The sequence below is a fragment of the Felis catus genome, chromosome B4 (genome assembly GCF_018350175.1).
Source record: "Felis catus isolate Fca126 chromosome B4, F.catus_Fca126_mat1.0, whole genome shotgun sequence".
Taxonomy (NCBI): domain Eukaryota; kingdom Metazoa; phylum Chordata; class Mammalia; order Carnivora; family Felidae; genus Felis; species Felis catus.
Genome location: NC_058374.1, coordinates 81,242,297 through 81,262,899, shown reverse-complemented (window position 1 = coordinate 81,262,899; position 20,603 = coordinate 81,242,297). Strand labels below are relative to the sequence as shown.

Genomic DNA, 20,603 nt, shown 5'->3' with positions numbered 1-20,603 from the left:
GAGAAGATGGTAATCCCAGAAAGCGTGTGGTCATCCAAGAGGTTATGGTGGCTTTAATGGACGGAGTCTTATTAGACAGCGAAGAAAGAGATGACCTTTAGAATGGAAGGTAAAGTAAGCTGAATACTGATTGCTGGTTGATAACATGAGAATGACCTAGAAGTGAATAATGACTCTAATGTTTGAGCATCTGTGCTGGAGAAATGCTACCTCATAATGAGGAAGGAAATATAAGGGTAAGAATAGTTCATCAGTAAGAGTTAAGAAAATAAGCTCAGGTGTCAGACAGAGCTTTCAAATTCTGTTTTTGCCCCTGTAGCTTCGGGTAAGTTACATAGTATCTCCGCATTGTTATTTCCTCCTGAAAAATGGGGTGTATAAGAGAATCTCCACCATAGAGTCACTTGAATGATTGAATTATGTAAATTTCATATGTTTGTTAAATCCACATCAGATTTGTCCTTTCTTCCTGCTCTCAACACTATTCATGTTACGTCTGAGAGAGGAAGACACTAACTTTCTCTGCCCCTTTCTCTACACTCTGTGCCATGAAGTGTCCCCAGCTCTCCAAGTGTATCTGCTTCCATTTCCATAGACAGAGCTTGAGAAACGCTTACTACTTCATCATTTCAGAATAACCTTTCTTTACCTTTCTGTCTGCAGAAAACTAGTGGAAAAGATTGTAAAATGATCAAAAAGGCAACAGAGGTCCAAATTATTTTTTTTCTATTTAGTACTATTTTTTTATGTACATTTTAGCTAGCCAACATATAGGGCAATATTGGTTCAGGAGTAGAATTCAGTGACTCATCATTTACATACAACACCCAGTGTTCATCACAAGTGCCCTCCTTAATACCCATCACCCATCTAGCCCATCCCCCAATTAAATGCAAAACAGTATCTAATCATCAAATGTTTTATCTAGTCATCTCTCTACCCATGTCTTTCTCTAAGAATCCTCTCTTATACTTTAACAAATGTCATCTCTTTCACCCACATTTTAAAAACTGCAGATTACTAGGGAAAATACGGGATTCACTGGGTAGAAAAACTTTACAATTTTCAAATAAGTGGTCACTGTGCTAAGGTTGTGTCTTGTCTCTCCTGAGATGAAGCAGAAACATGTTTAGGTTGAAAGAGGCATAGTTTACTAAGCCTCATTAGGGAATAAAATGCAGATGCCCTCAGGCAGTACTCCAGATAAACCTGAAATGAGAGAGGCTCCTAACTTTTTAAATCTTCATCAATTGATATTAGTAATCCTTTATCAAACTGAGAAAAAAAGACCCTAATCATAGTGCTAACTGCCATGGCAGAACAATGTTCCTCTATATTCACTATGTGCTACACTGCCACAACCACCATTGGACACACACATGCACATATATACAAACATTAACGTGGTCTTTCTGTCTCTTTCTCTCTGTCTTTGTCTGTCTCTGTTTCTGCCTCTCTCTCTCTCTCTCTCTCTCACGCACACACACAATCACACACACACACACACACACACACACACACACTCACACCAGGTTATCTTTGAAAGGAACACCAATCACTGAACCTAGAACAATATATGTCCAATGTCATGCAGCTGACTCAGAAAAGAATCCACAGGCTGATGTAGAAGCTAACAGACCTCACCATGACAAGACATGCACAATAATTCTTCAGTTCTGACCTTTTCCCTTTTCCTGATGTCAAGAAATTTCTGTGTTGCTATAGGAATTGCATACACCTGCAGTCAGGTGTATTGTGTTCTCACTCCTATTAGGAAATTACTCCTCTCCTTTTTTTGTTTCAAAAAGGATGCATGTACCGTACAATGTAAGTTCTTAAAGCAGGGATATATTGAATAATAATGATAATAATAGCTAGCATATTAATATAAACGCATCAAAATAGATGCAGAAATGCATAAACGTATATGTATATGTAATTCTTTGAATAGGATATATGCATTATAGGATCACTTATAAACGTATCATTGTAGTACAAGTCATGTACAAAACCATTTAATAACATACAACTAATATTTTAATTTTGAGATTATATGATTTTTTATTAAGGTTTTTATTTTAATTCCAGTAGAGTTAACATACAGTGTTATATTAGTTTCAGGTGTACAATATGGTGATTCAACACTTCCATACATCATTATCAGTGCTCATCATAAGTGTACTCTTAAGCCCTTTCACCTGTTTCACCCACCTTGTTATCTAAAACTTTATGCGCATAAGGAACATCTTCAAACTCATCTAATGGCTTCCCATTAAATGTGTCATATAGCTGACTGCATTGTCAGTAACTAATAAAGCTTTCTTAATTTAAATAATAGTGTTAATGGTAGTGAAACCTCACTCCACAGCTGCTATACTAACGATCATAGTAAAAGGTTTGAGCCTACTTTTATCATTGAGATTTTTTATATAATAAATATATTCTATGCCTTCAGTAGTTTCCTGTTTTTAGGCCAACATTAAAACTTCAATCCAAAAGAAAAAAAGAGAGAGAGAGAGAGAGAGTGAGAAAGAGAGAGACATCTCTGAATCACTGCTCTAAAATGCAACTCCTTCAATCTAAAAAATAAGATCTGCCCAATTCTTTCTTCAACCACTGTATTGAGAAATAGTTGTAAAATAAACTGTATTCATTCAAAGTATACAATTCTGAATTTTGGCAGTTTTATGCATCAGTGAAACCCTTACTAGATTAAGATTCCAAACTGTTATTTCAAAGTTTTTTTTTTAGTTTATTTAAGTAATCTCTACACCCCATATGGGGTTCAAACTGATGACCTGGAATCAGAAATCACCTGCTCATCCAACGGGACCAACCAGGAGCCCCAAGATACAGAAGTTTTCTATCACCTCAGAAAGATTTATCATGCCCCTATTTAAGTCATGCCTCCTTCCAATCCCATTCCCAGATAACCAGTGATCTGATTTGTTTTTGTTTTTGTTTTTTTTGCACATCCATCTATTTATCTACCTATTTAACCTGCATGTGATATGCACTCTTTCCTGGAAGGCTTCTTTAAGTGAGTGAAATGAATTTGAATTTATTCCTTTTGTCATGTGTAGAAGTAATTCACTCTTTATTGGTCAGTAGCATTCCATCTTTAGTTGCATGTATACACCAAATTTTGTTTATGCACTCTTAACGTTTATTTATTTTTGAGACAGAGAGAGACAGAGCATGAACGGGGGAGGGTCAGAAAGAGGGAGACACAGAATCTGAAACAGGTTCCAGGCTCTGAGCTGTCAGCACAGAGCCCAACGCGGGGCTCGAACTCACAGACCGCGAGATCATGACCTGAGCTGAAGTCGGCCGCTTAACCGACTGAGCCACCCAGGCGCCCCTGTTTATGCACTCTTAAATTGATGGGCAATTGATTAGATATTATGAATAAAGTCAGTATGAACATTCACATGACATGTATTTGAACCAGGGCTACTCTGTCTCTCCCCTCTCCCAGTCCAGCATGATAGGAAGCACACAGGCAAGTGCACACTCCTCTTCCCCTAGATCCCAGTCAAGGGCTACCCTATCACCTTGAGAGTGGCAGGCTGAAAACATTTCTTACCCCTTCCAGCTCCACGCTGCAGAAGCTCCACTCAAGGAAATAGTAGCTAAAAGGTCTAGAGATCTCTACCTCTACCCAGCATCTATTCATAAGATAGAAGGTCTACCCCAAGCATGATAGGCCAAGAATTATAGGGCTCAACTTCAACTGAGTCAGTTCAAAGGATAGAGGTTTTTTGCTAGGAGAGGTAAGCTTAGAAGACCATAGGTTACTGACCTCAGCAGAAACCTGCTCATAAACCAGGGTGTCACTGTGACAGAACTGGTCATGCTCCTGTTCCAGTTCCAGAACACTTGAACACAGGTTTTACCTGGAATGAAAGGCAGGCAGTTATAACAGAGGCTCCAAACTCTCCTCAAGTGAACTGACTTTATTTTGAGCAAAGTGTGGGAAAATTCTAGCTCAAGTGACTCTCAAACACAATGCACATTTGGTGATAAGACATTAAGAGGAGGCTGGTAGCTCCATGAGAGCAAAAATCTAAATGTAGACCAACTCCAACTAGATGTATATTAGAGAGAACCAGGGAAGGAGACAGCTAAGAAGGCCCTTCTGGGATTGGAGCAAACCTCAAAGACTGGCTTCAAAGATTATCCTTCCAGAGGGGGCCAAAACAATCAGATCACACAGTGGAGAAATAAATGTCCCACAATGTTTTCAAAACAACAGAACAAGAAAATTTGTGGAGTCTCTGTGCTCAGTGGGAAACCTACAGTGGCATATCACTCAACAAAATGTTCACGGGAGGACACAGCCAAAGCTTACCTTATAAATCCACTGTCATCCAAGAGGACACACAAGCCCAAGCTTGTGCCTCTGGAAAGGGACACAAAGGGTTTCTCAGAGCAAACAGGTTTGAATAATACAGTCAAAAAACCAAAACAAAGAAACAACAAAAATACAAAAATTATTTCCAAAACACATTCTGGAGTTTAAAGGTACAATAACTGAAAAATGTTATATAGTGTACTGTTTTCAGATTGGCTTCTTACACTTAATCACATGTTTTACAGCTGCTTCATATCCTTCCATAACATGAGAGTTAGCTCATTTTTTAATTTTTTTTACTTTATTTTGTTTTATTTTTCAGAGAGAGATACAGAGAGAAAGAACAACTGGAGAGAGAGACACAGGGAGAGAGAGAGAGAAATGTAAACAACCCAGTGTAGATCCCAACCCAGCGTGGAGCCTGACACCAGGCTCAATCCCAGGACCCTGGATTCATGACCTGAGTCAAAATCAGGAGTTGGATGCTTAAACCAAGTGAGCCACCCAGGCGTCCCTTAGCTCATTTCCTTTTAGTGCTGAATATTGTTCCATTGTCTGGATGTATCACAGTCTATTATTCATTCACCTGCTGAAGGATATTTTGGTTATTTCCATGCTTTTGCAATTATGAATAAAGCTGCTAGACACATTCGTGTGCAGGATCTTGTGTGGACGTGAGAGTTTTCAACTTGATTGGGTAAATATCAAGGAGCACAACTACTGGATTGTATAGTAAGAGGATTTTTAGTTTTGCATGAAATCGAAAAACTGTCTTCCAAAGTGGCTATACCATTTTGCATTCACCATAGCAATGACTGAGGATTACTGTTCCTCCATATCCTTGCCAGCATTTGGTAAAGTCTGTGGTTTCTATTGTGGCCATTCTAATAGGGGTGTAGTAGTAATAGTATACTGTTCTTTCTTTTTGTTTCTTTTTTATGTAAGACTTTACATTTTAGAGAAGTTTAAGGTACAGAGATATTTACCTGATATCCCTTGCCCCCACAGATACATACCTTCCTCCATTGCCAACATTCCCCACCAGATTGATATGCGATGAACCTATGGTCACACCTATCATCATCCAAAATCCAGTTTATTTAAGGTTTCACCCTAGGTATCGTATATTTTATGGTTTGGACAAATATAAATGACATGTATCCATAATGATGGAGCCATACAATCTTTTGCCCTAAAAATCTTTTCTACCCCACTGTTCATCCCTTCCTCCACCCACGGCCCTAGCAACCACTTATCTTTTTCCTCACTCTATAGTTCTGGCTTTTCTAGAATGTCATATTTGGACTCATACATAGATATTCTTTTCAGAGTGGCTTCTTTCATTCAGTAATAAGTATTTAAGATTCCTCCTGGTCTTTTCACAGCTTGATAGTTCAATGTGGGGTTTTTTGCACTAAATAATATTTTATTGCCTGAATGTACCATGGTTTATTTATCCAGTCACTTGCTGAAGGAAATCTTGGTTCTTTCCAAATTTTGGCAACTATAAATAAAGCTGCCGTCAATTTCCATGTGCTGGTTTTGGTATGGACATACATTTTCACCTCCTTTGGGTAAATACCAAGCAGCATAATTGCTAGATCATAGATCAGTAAGAGTGTGTTTAGTTTTGGGAGAAACTGCCAAACTGTCTTCCAAAGTGGTTGTACTATTTTGCATTACCCACTAGTGATGCTTAAGTGTTCCTGTCGCTCCACATGCAATGATTTGATGTTGTCAATATTCTGCATTTTGGTTATTCTGATACGTGCATAGTGGTATCTCATTGTTGTTTTACATGACATTCCCTCATTGTATATGGTATGGAACACGTTTTCATATGTTTATCTGCCACCTGCATATCTTCCTTGATGAGGTGTCTATTAAGGTCATTGGTCCATTTTTAGTAAGGTTTTTTCCTACACTTGAGTATTAAGTGTTCTTTGCATATATTGGATATCTTCTACTAGATATATCTTTTGTACATAATTTCCCTGAGGCTATGTCTTTTCTTCTTAATTGTTAAAAGTGTGCTTCAGAGAGCAGACGTTTTTAATTTTAGTGAAGTTCAACTTATCAGTTATGCTTTTCATGGATTATGCCCTGGTGTTGTATATAAAAATGAATCACCAAACACAAAGTCATCTAGATTTCTCCCATGTTATCTTCTAAGGGTTTTGTAACTATGTGTTTTACACTTAAGTTTATGACTCCTTTGAATTAATTTTTGTGAATGTTGTAAAGTCTATGTCTATGCTCACATTTTTGCATGTGGATGTCCAAGTATTCCAGCACTCTTTATTGAACATCCTGTCTTTTCGTCATTGTATTATCTTTGCTTTGCTCCTATCGATGTGTCTCTATTTCTAGTTTCTCTATTCTACGCAATTGACCTATTTGTTTATTCTTTCACCAATACCACAGTGTCTGGATTACTGTAGCTGTATTGTTGTGTATAACTGATGTTGTGTAGTATCATTCCTCCCAGTCTGCTCTTCTCTTTCAATATTGTGCTGGCTATTCTGGCTTGTTACTTTTTCATATAACTTCATTTTAATATGTTATTTGTCAATAACAAAAAATTACTTGCTAAAATTTTGATGGGGATTGCATTGAATGTATAGAGCAAGTTGGGAAGAAATGATATCTTGACAATATCGTCTTCCTCTCCATGAACATTCAATGCTTCTCCATTTATATAGGTCTTCTTTGGTTTTTTCCATTTGAATTTTATACCTTTCCTCCTAGAGATCTTATACTTATTTTGTGAGATTTATACCTAAGTATTTTATCAGGGAAAGTGATAACATAAATAGCATTGTGTTTTTAATTCTAAATTCTACCTGCTCATTGCATAAATTCTAATTGCTCATATAGAAAGCAATTAACTTTTGAATAGTAACCATGTATCCTGCAACACTTCTTTATTTCCTATTAGTTTTAGGAGGGTGTTCGGGCAATTCTTTCAGATTTTCTACAGTCACCTGTGAACAAAGATTGATTTATTCTTCCTTTCATTGTGTATAATGCTTTATAGTATTTTGCTAGGGCTGCCATAATAAAATACCACAGACGGGGTGCCCTAACTGCCAAATTTTTTTCTCCCAGTTCTGAAGACTGGAAGCTCAGAATCAGGGTGCCGTAAGTAAACATCTGAGGCTCCTGTCCTTGACTTGCAGATGTCTGCCCTCTTGCTCCCTCTTCACATGGTCGTCTCTGAGTGCATATGCACCTCTAGCATCTCTCTGTGTGTCTTAATATTTCCTTATAAACACACCAGCCACACTGTATTAGAACCCAGCTGTAACAGCCTTATTTAGATTACTTCCTTGAAGGCTCAGTCTTCAAACATACTCACATACCGAGGTACTATGGGGTTAGGGTTTCAACATGTGAGTTTGGAGAGACATCATTCATCCCATTATACTTTCATTTCTTCTTTTTCTATGACATTACCTAAGACATCCAAAAGGGTGCTGAAGAGATGTGCTGAGGGAGGACATTCTTGCCTAATGCCTATCTTAGTGCGAAAGCTTCTACTTCATCACCATTAAATATAATCTCACCTGTAGTCTTTTATAGATGTTCCTTTTCAAGTTAAAGAAATGCCCCTCTACTCCTAGTTTGCTAAGAGTTCCTTAACTTTAACACATCATACAAGACCAAAAATGGTGAGACACACCTCCTTGGTGTACTCCCCTCACACTAAGCAGGTAATTAGTTCTGTGTGTCTAACCTACAATTTTTCAAATCACCTTTCTTTCAATCACGTTGGTATACTTCAAGCCCACATCAACAACATGATTGATACAGTAGTATACTGGCTCCAATCTTATTCCCTTTAAATAGATCTTCAATACAACATAAAGACTTTCTCTGATTGCCAGGACACACTGTCAGGCACCCCACTTTGAAATCTGTATGTTTATCTTTGGCATAGAAATGTGTGGATTTGGATTGCTTGTGCACTCAAGGATGTGATTCTCACACCGAATTGTAAGCTCCCTAAAGAATAACGTTATTTATACCTGAGCCTACCACAAGATATATTACACTGTCAATAAATTAATCAAATATATAAATATTCATAGGCATAGATGAGTAAATTTTGGACAACAAGCTGTGTTAATGCTAAACTTGCTCTATACCTTTATTAAATATTCTTCACAATAATTAACCCAGGAAAACAATGCATGATAACCCAAATTGAGGCAATGATTGCTCAAAAATATTTGCAGGTCTCTATCTATAATTTTGGTTCTTTATTTTAGAATTTAACAACTAGCAATGTCTCAGAACACTCTACAATGTCAGATCATTTGATATAAAAATTTCCAAATTAATCATTATAGCAAGGATTACTCATTAGTTGTTTTTATTATTATTACTTCCTCTTGATATAACACATATCAGATATTTGATTCAAAATGAAAATTCAATAACTACATAACATGCTAAAACAAAGTAGTTATATAAATGGAAAACATTATTTTTTTAAAATAAGTTGAACATTCTTGTCAATATTAGTGATGACGTTATGTAGCAAGGAGACCTTCCAAAACAAAGAGGTCACAAAACATTGTTTATACACTATATTAACTATAAAATTTGTGCTTAGCAGCAAGCCATTAAGCAAATACAAATCAATTCTGTGAAACAGAATGTTATTTGAGATAGTGGGAAGGTTTATCATGAAAAATGCTTCTCTAATATCCAGGACATCTCCAATATCTGACACGTTCAAGATGAACAATGTTCCAGGTACCTCACCAGAAAAAAGCTTCTGATAATATATTTATGATGTATAATGGAATAACTTTCATTAATGGATACAATGAGTATAAAAGAAATAACCACAAAATCAATGGAGGAAAAAAAATAATAATCAAATTTTAGGATTTTTCTTCTCTAGAAGTTTTTTTAGAGCTTCTTTGACATCTTTGTTTCTCAGGGAGTAAATCAAAGGATTCAGCATGGGAGTGACTAGGGTGTAACATAACGAGGCCACTTTACTCAGCTCAGGAAATCTGTCAGGAGTGAGATACATAAAAAACACAGCACCGTACAGCACACTCACGACTCCCAGGTGTGAGCTGCAAGTGGAGAACGCTTTCTTACGTCCCTCAGAGGAGCGTATCTTGAGAACTGTGGACACAATATACAAGTAAGAAATAATAATAACTATGATGGTAGGCAAGATGATGATGCTGGATAAAGAAATGGAAATCATTCTAGAGATAACGAGGTCAGAACAAGATATCCTCTGAAGTGGGCGAGTGTCACAGTAGAAGTGGTCAATGGCCCGAGAGCCACAAAAGGACAGAGTAAATGTTATGCTTGTCTGAAGAACCGAGCTGATGCAGCCACATAAATAGGAACCAGCCACCAACTGAGTGCAGAGACGTGCTGACATCTGGACAGAGTAGAGGAGTGGGTTGCAGATGGCAATGAAGCGGTCATAGGCCATGGCTGCCAGGAGAAATCCCTCCGCCACGATGAAGAGGGCAAAGAGAAAGAGCTGGGTCACACAGCCTGCAAAGGAGATGGACTTGCTCTCAGACCAGAAGTTGATCATGGCCTTGGGTGCAATAACAGACGAATAGAAGAGATCAATGAAGGACAGGTTGCCTAGGAAGAAATACATCGGTGTGTTCAGCCGGGGATCAGTCATAATAATGGTCATCATCCCAACATTACCCAGAAGGATCATGGCATACACGAGCAGAAAGATCAGGAAGAGGAGAATGCGGAGCTCTTGGTGGACCCTGAAGCCTACAAGGATGAAGTCAGTCACTTCCGAGTGATTGTCTATTCCCCTGTCACCCATGGCAGAAACCTGCTGAGAGGTACAAGGAAAAATAAATGAACTCTGGGCTTTGAAGATAGCCCTTGACCATTGCAGATTTAGGATTACAAAGCTATTGTACAAACACTATTCTTATTGTGGCTTTCACAATATTTCTTAAGTGGCTTTCACATTTGCAAGCATCACTTCTATGTGTTTCTGATTCATTATTTATTCAATAAATTCATTGTCATGAAGAGGTGATTGGAAGAGACCACAAATAATTTAATAGTTGACATTTGGGAAGGAATTACAGTGTCTGCATTTGGAGATATGAGGGCATTTAGTAGTCTCTTTTAGGAAATCTTAACTTTGAGGCCTTAACTCATATTACATGTAAACAGATCTAAATAAAGTGACTGACCTTAAATAAAAATTACTTAAGATGTGCAAATACTTTTCATAAGTAATGGAAACTTTGAATTCTGATATAAGTCATTTGCTCACTAAGATCAAAGTTGTGCACAAATAAACACAAGTATTATCGGGACTCACGTGCTAAGATGTCTCTCCCAGATGGGCATCCATAGCCTTTTCATAAAGTAAATTTCCCTGTGTTAACTCAGCTTGCAGTTTACAATTTTTTAAGAAGAGGCTTCCAGGTAGTCTACATGGAAGAGTTACTTTAGATAAAAATACTGAAAAGATACATATGAGGGATTGTTGACTGCATTATTCTTTACGCCGGATATGACTTTCATAGCTGTCACACTTTTAACTGCCATTTACAAGAGCTCAACGGAGAATTTGAACTGCTTGTAGTAAAAAATATGGTAACATTTTCCATCTTCTGAGGGTTCCATGTGCTGGGTTCTGCCTAAAGAACAACAACAACAATAAAGGTGCACTTTTGATATGCCAGCCACTTTTTTTTCTTTTTTTTAATTTAAAAAAATTTTTTAATTTACCCATCCAAGTTAGTTACCATATAGTGCAACAATGATTTCAGGAGTAGATTCCTTAATGCCCTTACCCATTTAGCCCATCTCCCCTCCCACAACCCCTCCAGTAACCCTCTGTTGTTCTCCATATTTAAGAGTCTCTTATGTTTTGTCCCTCTCCCTGTTTTTATATTACTTTTGCTTCCTTTCCTTATGTTCATTTGTTTTATATCTTAAAGTCCTCATAGGAGTGAAGTCATATGATATTTCTATTTCTCTCACTGAATAATTTTGCTTAGCATATTACCCACTAGTTCCATCCATGTGGTTGCAAATGGCAAGATTTCTTTCTTTTTGATTGCCGAGTTATACTCCATTGTGTGTGTGTGTGTGTGTGTGTGTGTGTGACATCTTCTTTATCCATTCATCTATTGATGGACATTTGGGATCTTTCCATACTTTGACTATTGTCGATAGCGCTGCTATAAACATTGGGGTGCTTGTGTGCCTTCGAAACAGCACACCAGTATCTTTTGGATAAATACCTAGTAGTGCAATTGCTGGGTAATAGGGTAATTCTATTTTTAATTTTTTGAGGAAACTCCATACTGTTGTCCACAGTGTGCCAGACACTTTTCTTTTTTTTTTTTTTTTAATTTTTTTTTTCAACATTTATTTATTTTTGGGACAGAGAGAGAGCATGAACGGGGGAGGGGCAGAGAGAGAGGGAGACATAGAATCGGAAACAGGCTCCAGGCTCCGAGCCATCAGCCCAGAGCCCGACGCGGGGCTCGAACTCCCGGACCGCGAGATCGTGACCTGGCTGAAGTCGGACGCTTAACCGACTGCGCCACCCAGGCGCCCCGCCAGACACTTTTCTAAATGCTTTTTAGTAGCTCATTTAATCCACACAACAATAATATGAGGTGAGTACTATTCCAGAAGGGGAAATTGAAATACAGAGAAATTAAGTCTCTTGATACCACCTACTGGTGTCAGAATCCGAATTTGTAGAGTAAAAACTTGGCTCCAGAATCCCTCCATTCTCATTCACTGCAGGATACCACCTTTTATAATAAGCCCTTCTGGTTCCTTTAGGTGACTTACTTCTATTTGTACCTCAGAATTCAGTTAAAGTTTCTTATCTCCAAAATAAATTCTTCAATTTGCAACCTAGGTTAAGACACTTCTGCATAGATCATGCTCCCAAGGATGGTAGCTATGATCACCACATTTTAATATGCATATTAAATATTCATAAGTTCTTCCTTAAGATCAAACTTCAAGCTGTCCTCCATAAATTCAGTACAGTGTTCTGTGTCTGGCAAATAGCAGTCAATATTTCTTATATAGGTATATACTGCATGATATTTGAACATGCAGAATCAGAAAAACTTGAGGACTTTGAAATACTGACGTGGTTAGCATGGGTTTAGATTTAAGTAAGGGAACAGCCAGTGCTGCTTCTCACATTTACCAACTGGGACCTTGGACTAAGTGACTTATGTAACTTATTTGTTTCCTGTACAACCTCCTTATGTTCCTTAAGTTACTGATGTAATTTTGTGGCAAGTTACTATACCAGTGTATTGTCACATAGAGAAAGGATAAAACAACATAACTACCAAGTTTTCTTGGGGGTACATACGTAGACCATGCACATAAGAGGCACCTGGGTGGCTCAGCTGGTTAAGCGACTGACCCTTGATCTCAGCTCAGGTCATGATCTCATGGATTATGAATTCGAGCTCTGCTTCAGTCTCTGCGCTGACAGCATGCAGCATGCTTGGGGTTCTCTCTCTCCCTCCCTCTCAAAATAAATAAATAAACCTCATTTTAAATGTTTACTTATATTTTATAGAGAGAAAAAGAGCAAGGGAGGAGAGGCATAAAAAGAGAGGGAGAAAGAGAAAATCCCAAGCAGACTTCATGCTGTCAGCATAGAGCCTGAAGGGGGCTCAGATTCACAAACCATGAGATCATGACCTCAGCTGAGATCAAATGTCAGTTGCTTGACTAACTGAGCCACCCAGGTGCCCAAAATAAATAAATAAACTTAAAAACAGGATAATGCACATAAATAACTGAATATCATTTATCACAGAATAAACACTTGACAGGTATTAATCATATCATTTATCAAATCTTTCTGTGTTCAATCCAACAATACACACCAAATAATAGGCACTAATTAGGTTGAAAATAAATAATATGTATATGGGCTTTTTTGGAATAAACCATTCTATGTTGAGGGAAAGAATCAGAGAAACTTTTAACAGTTTTAAAAGAATAAAGAAATATGATAGAAGTATAATATTTTGCCCCAGAAAGAGATCACTGAAGAAAAGTGGTATGGTGTCTCCCTGTTATATTTTCATTATTCACCACCTCCATCGAAACTTAAATATGCAAGTAATTGTATTATAAAAGAGCAAAATTTTAAATAGATAACACTTAGGTTCTGAGGAGACTTAAGATATTACTTAAATAGTGAGAAGAAAGCCTGAAGTCATCATGAAATATTTTTTAATCATATATTTTATTATTTCCTCTAAACTTTACTAGTGGTAAGAAGATATGTCATTTTAATCATCCAGATTTATTCCTATTGAACTTATTCTAATGTTAATAAGGTTATGCCTAAAGACATTTATATCTGGAAAAGGGAGTAGACAATAAACAAGTAGTCAGTTTGAGACTTAAAACTCTCATGTTTTAAGATGTACTCTTACCTTATATGGTTGGGTAATTTTTCAGATCCTGAAAATGAAGCAGCAGAATTCCAATGTTTTCCTCTTGTTATTGTTTTAATTTTAGAAGCATGAAGTTAATTAATGACTGTGCTACAAGTACTAAATAATCAGTATGTGAGGATAAAATGAATCCTCCCCTTGCAAAGAAATTCCAAATGCATGCTTAGTATCCAGATTTAGTTCTTCCCATAGAGAAATCGGACTAATTCCCCTTATTTCTCTATTTAACAACTGTACTTTCCTTAAGCAGTTGACTTCTTGGAAAATGCTGTGGTCCTTTGTAGAAGAGACACAAGGTGAATTTTCTAAATGATGCTTTGCTAATACTGAAACAGATTCATAAATTACAGTCTATGGTTTTGCAAACTGAACCCAAGGGATCAATCCACAGGATATTCTGTCCTTCATTCTTGGATGTTGAGTCCTTTTAAAGAAGTGAAGTGGATTGTCTTGGATATGTAAGAGGCCCTGAGCCATCTGGAATCTCCGATAATCTACCAGAATATCAGCACCAGTTATCCATCCTGCATTTTGTTTTGGCCTAACAGTATAACTTTTTCAAATAATTACACCATTGAGGTTTCTCTAATCCTCTGAGAGATAGTTCTCCTGGGAGAGAAGGAAGTATAAGTACGTTATTAAAGTACCTAGGTGCCAGAGTCAAGCTCCATGAGGAACACAGATGCTCTAGATTTGGGGGTAGGGAAGAGAAGAAAGACAGAGAAAGAAAAGAAAGAAAAAAGGAGAGGAAAAAGAAGAGCCTAAACTTAGTAGGAGTCAAAATACATAAAGCATTTGTTTTTTCTCTTTTCCTTTTTTGTGGTGTGAATCCTTTGGGAGGGATCAAAATGATCTCTCAATCTGTGTAACTTCACTGAAAAAGAAGCATTTCATTTTATCATTACAGCAAAACTTGTCACAGGCAAACTGACATATATACTAAAGTAAATATTGTATTATGAAATAGTATTTAGAGATACTTGTATTCCTAATCATAAAGTTCATTTCCTTTTCACTTAAAACTCTCCATATTTATTCTTTAGCTATATTCTGTCATTGATAATTGACAGAAGTACAAAAGCATACCATACTTGTTCATTAATATTTACCATCAGGCATGGTGGTGCTAGAAGGCATCCTGGAAAATTCCTTAATTACTGCTATACCTCCTCCTCTCTTTTCTATTAATATCGTTTGCTAATCACTATCAGTACCCAAAAGTATACAAAGCATTTTGTTTACCTGTCGGTTCAATGAAATGAATACCCAGGAGACAGGAGCAATTGCTGTGACCCCCAGTAAAATTAGCCCTCTGTTGATTAGTGAGTATAATAACTCAGCAAAATCCAATGTTATAGGGGCAGCAAGGAAAAAAAAGTGGTTAGCAGGTTTTAGAGTGGTAGTTGACATTCCAACATTGACCCATGGTACTTGGGCCAATAGTCACATTATGAAATAAATAACCTCATGTATTATTTGCTAATGCAGTATAAATACAATATCCTAGAGACAATAACCCAACTGTGTAAAGTGCTGACAGACAGTTATATCTGAAAACGGAGTCTTCAATAAGTGACTCTACCATTCCATAAGTTCACCTGATTCTGTCTGACGAGGTGATGATAATTCCTTTGAAACCCATGGATAGGAGTGTATCCCCTCACTTCTCTTCTTGTAAAGTGAGTGTCTTACACCAAAGCCCTAGTGCAATAGACATGGTAGAAAATAAGGCATTTGTTGCATCTCATATAGTGGTATTGACAGAAGTAATTTGAGCAGGAAGGGCAAAATTATAACTAGAGCAGAGCCGGGACAAATCACTACTTCTCCTTCATGGAAAAATCAATGTAATCAAACTGAAGCATGATGACTGGCTGATAGCCCCAGGTTATACTATATTTATCAGGAAAATTTTTTGTTGTAGTAAGAATATTTACCATGAGATCTTCCCCTTTAAAGAAGTTTTAAGTGTGCAACGCACAGTATTGTAACTATAGGAACAGTGTTATACAACAGTTCTCTAGAACTCATTCACCATGCATAATTTAAATAAGTTGAAACCCATTGAATGGCAATTTCTCATTTTCACCTCCCCTCAAGCCCCAGGCAATCATCATTCTACTCTCTGCTTCTATGAGCTTGCCTTTTTCAGGTACCTTATATAATAGGAATTATAGAGCGTTTGTGATTGGCGTTTTCTCTTAGCATTATGTCTTCCATGGTCATCTATGTTGTCAAAAGGCAGAATTTACTTCCTTTTTAATGCCAAATAAGTTTCCATTGTATGTATATTCAACATTATCCATTCATCCATCACATCTTGGTTTTCTCCCTATATTTTTGATAATCATCATCAGAAAATTGTGCAATTAGCATGGTTCATTTCCAGGTTAGCCAATGTTGAGCCATCTGTGTTGTGACTTCTATTTCTTCTACCATGGTTATATTATTGATAAGAACCTACTGAATGAGCAATGATAGGGATGGCAAAGAATCTGGAAGATAATGAATCAGTGCCTTCACCAGATTTTGGATAAGTTACCCCGTATCTGATATGAATTACTGAGCATTCATATGGGAAATTGATATTCTCAATTCTTTTTACCATTCAGGGAGGTCTCTCTACAAACGGAACACTGTTCTGTATTCCTTCAATATTGTTGCTTTCAAATTCCTAGTTATCCACAGGAATTTACCCAAAGGATAGAGGAGTACTGATGCATAGGGGCACTTGTACCCCAATGTTTATAGCAGCACTCTCAACAATAGCCAAATTGTGGAAAAAGCCTAAATGTCCATCAACTGATGAATGGATAAAGAAATTGTGGTTTATATACACGATGGAGTACTACATGGCAATGAGAAAGAATGAAATATTGTCCTTTGTAGCAACGTGGATGGAACTGGAGAGTGTGATGCTAAGTGAAATAAGCCATACAGAGAAAGAGAGATACCATATGTTTTCACTGTTATGTGGATCCTGAGAAACTTAACAGAAACCCATGGGGGAGGGGAAGGAAAAAAAAAAAGAGGTTAGAATGGGAGAGAGCCAAAGCATAAGAGACTCTTAAAAACTGAGAACAGGGGCGCCTGGGTGGCTTGGTCGGTTAAGCGTCCGACTTTGGCTCAGGTCATGATCTCACGGTCGGTGAGTTCGAGCCCCGCGTCAGGCTCTGTGCTGACAGCTCAGAGCCTGGAGCCTGTTTCGGATTCTGCGTCTCCCTCTCTCTCTGCTCCTCCCCTGTTCATGCTCTGTCTCTCTCTGTCTCAAAAAAAAATAAACGTTAAAAAAAAAAAACTGAGAACAAACTGAGGGTTGATGGGGGGGTGGGATGGAGAGAAGGGTAGGTGATGGGTATTGAAGAGAGCATCTTTTTGGATGAGCACTGGGTGTTGTATGGAAACCAATTTGACAATAAATTTCATATATTAAAAAAATAAAAAAAACAAAAAGACAAATTCCTAGTTATCCACATAAACCACTAGCCTACTGACCCTAAGTCAGTGCAAATATGTGTCTGAGACTGTATTCCAGACAAGAGAACAACTATGCAACTTAAAATTATGTCTATTAAGAATATTTTCCTTACAAGTATCATAGGAAGTAACTTTGAATTGGAGTAGAATGCTGCAGTAATAGTCCATTTCCAGCTGGTTATCATATCACATGAAGCACCACCTATCAACCTGACTCTATTTATTTTTTTCTCAGAAACTAATAATGCTAACATTCCAATATTTTTTAAGTTTATTTATTTCTTTTGAGAGAGACAGAGACAGCATGAGTGGGGGAGGAGCAGAGAGAGGGAGAGAGAATCCCAAGCAGGCTCCATGCTGCCAGAGCAGAGACCAATGCGTGTCTTGAACCCATGAAACTGTGAGATCATGACCTGAGTTGAAACCATGAGTCGAAGCTCAACCACGTGAGCCACCCAGATGTCCCCTAAGATTCCAATCTTATCTCAAAATATCCACGACCTATGCTTAAATATTCACATAATGACCAGACAACTTTGATAATATTTTTGGAATTGCTTTCCCCAATTTAAGATCCCAAATTCAGAAGGAAAACAATTTTTAAAAGATGTTTTGTACTTTAAATATTTTTTGAGATTTTAAGATGGTTGCTCCATTCCCTTGTAATCCTTGATGAGATGGTAGTAATGAGTGAGAAATTATGATATAAATAATTATTTACAATGGTTGTGCTTCCTCTGTTTAATTAGCCTATCGCAGTTATTTCAGTGGCCTTGTTTGCAAGTTCACAATATGGTTAATTTTGAGATCAAAAAGAAAAGCTCAATCTTCCTAAAATTATATACAGGTAAATGTATATGATACAAATATATTTCATTGATTATATAATACTTATGATCAGTGGAGACATAGTCATTACCAATTTCCATAAAAGTATTACATACATAAAAAGACACAAGTCATAAATATATACCACATTTCATTCTTTCTTGATGAAGGGGATAACTCATGGTTATAATATTCATTACACAAAAACAAGAAGTTCTAAACCCACATTGGTAGCCATCTTAAATATTAATAGTAAATTTAAAAACATTCTACCCTCATAATGTGTACACAAATTTTCTATTGAGAAGATAGTTATGTCTTAAAATAATGAGTGTTTTTCCTCTCTTACATTTTAAATTTGTTTTCTTATTTCATTGGCTATAATCTTTGGTAAATGAAGATGAGTCATTGGTAGTCACTTCTCTAATTTTTGGCTTCAAATAGAAGGCTTGTAACAGTTTCCCATTAAAATTATGTGTATAGAAGTTTTTCTTTAATTCTTATGTCTACCTTCAATTAGTTATGATTTTTTAAAGTATCATATATATGTGTGTTGAATTGTATCAAATACTTTTCCTCACCTATTGGGAACATTATGTTTTTCTTCTTCAATGAGAGTCTCTAGAACAGTTTCTCTATTCTATTCCCATTGATCTATTTGTTAATTCTTCCACCAATACCACACTGTCTGGATTAATATAATTGTATGGTTGTGTATAGTTGAATTTGTATATATTTGAATTTCCTCTGATTCTGTTCTCCCCATCAGTATTGTGTTGGTTATTCTGATCTCTTGCATTTTTCATATAAACTTCATTCAATATCTAAAATTTGTCAAACACCAAAAAATAACTTGCTAGAGTTTTGATTGAGATTTCATTGAATAAATAGAGCAAGATGGGAAGAGATGATATCTTGACAATATTAAGTCTTCCTTGCCTTGAACATTCAATCATTTTCCATTTATTTAAGTCTTTTTGTATTTGTTTCATTAGAATTTCATATGTTTCCTCCTAGAGATCTTGTACATATTTTGTGAGGTTGACATCTAAATATTTTATTGGGGGTAGTTATAATATAAATGGTATTCTGTTTTTAATTTTAAATTCTACTTTCTCATTCCTGGTCTATGGAAAGCAATTAACTTTTGTATATTAACCATGTATCCTGTAACACTCCTAAATATCCCATTAATTTTAGGAGGGTGTTTGGGCAACTCTTTCAGATTTTCTACATAGACAACTATGTCACCTGTGGACAAAGACAGATTAATCTTCCTTTTCACTCTGTCTAATGTTTGTGGTAATTTACTAGGGCTGCCATAACAAAATACAACAGAATGAGTGTCTTAAACACCAATTTTTTTCTCTCAATTCTAGAGAGAGGTCCGTGACCGAAGTGCCATAAATAAGGCTTCTCTTCTTGGATTGGAGATGTCTGCCCTTTTGCTGCCTCTTCACATGGTTGCCCCTCAGTGCATATGCACCTCTAGTGCCTCCCTGTGTGCCCTAATATCTTCCTGTAAAGACACCAACCAGACTGTATTACAACCCACTGTAACAGACTTATTTTATTTACTTCTTTGAAGGCTCTGTCTCCAAACATAGTCACATACCAATGTGCTGGGGGTTAAGGCTTCAACATATGAGATTGGAAAGACATAATTCAGCCCATAATACCTTTATTTCCTTTTTTGTCTATTGCATTACCTAAAATTTTCAAAAGGGTGCTGAAGAGATGTGGTGAGAGGGGACAATCTTTGCCTGATTCCTATCTTAGTGGGAAAACTTCTATTTCAACACCATTAAATATAATCTCAGCTGTAGGTTTTTGTAGATGTTATTTTCAAGTTAAGGAAATTCTCCCTCTATTCCTAGTTTGCTAAGAGTTCCCTAACTTTTTATCTGTTGGTACCATCACCAGAAACATCATACAAAACCAAAAATGGTGAGGCACATCTCCTTGGTGTACTCCCCTCATAATAATTAGTTAATTAGTTCTATGTATCTCACCTACAATTTTTCAAATCAACCTTTTTTTTCAATTACATTGGTATACTTCAAACCCACATCAATAACATGAACTATATAGGATTATGCTGACTCCAATCTTCTTGTGTTTATATACATCTTCTTTTGTTTATTTATTTTTTGTTGTTTCAAGGTTTTATTTAAATTCTAATTAGTTAACATATATGGTAAAATTGGTTTCAGGTAGAGAATTTAGTGATTCATCACTTACATGTAACACCTAGAGCTCATCACAAGTGTCCTCCTTAAAACCCAACATCCATTTAGCCCATCCCCCACTCGCCAGCCTCCATCAACCTTCAGCTTGTTCTCTATAGTCAAGAGTCGCTTACAGTTTGCTTCCCTCTCTCTTTTTTCTCCTCTTACCCTATGTTCAACTGTAAATGCAATCAAGTCTTTGATTTCTCTTTCTACGGCTTCATTATTGATATTACA

At 36.8% G+C, this 20,603-nt stretch overlaps 1 protein-coding gene across 1 annotated transcript; it reads right to left on the bottom strand.

The window, feature by feature from the left end:
- Positions 1-9,239: 9,239 nt before the first annotated feature.
- Positions 9,240-10,196, bottom strand: LOC101090598 (olfactory receptor 9K2). Its single transcript, XM_023257798.2, has one exon. It carries the CDS (start codon positions 10,179-10,181, stop codon positions 9,240-9,242), a length of 942 nt encoding a protein of 313 aa, XP_023113566.2. The 5' UTR covers positions 10,182-10,196.
- Positions 10,197-20,603: the final 10,407 nt, after the last annotated feature.

Coding starts and splice junctions, on each gene's coding strand:
- LOC101090598 (XM_023257798.2), bottom strand. CDS start 10,181: ATGGGTGACAGGGGAATAGACAATCACTCGGAAGTGACTGACTTCATC.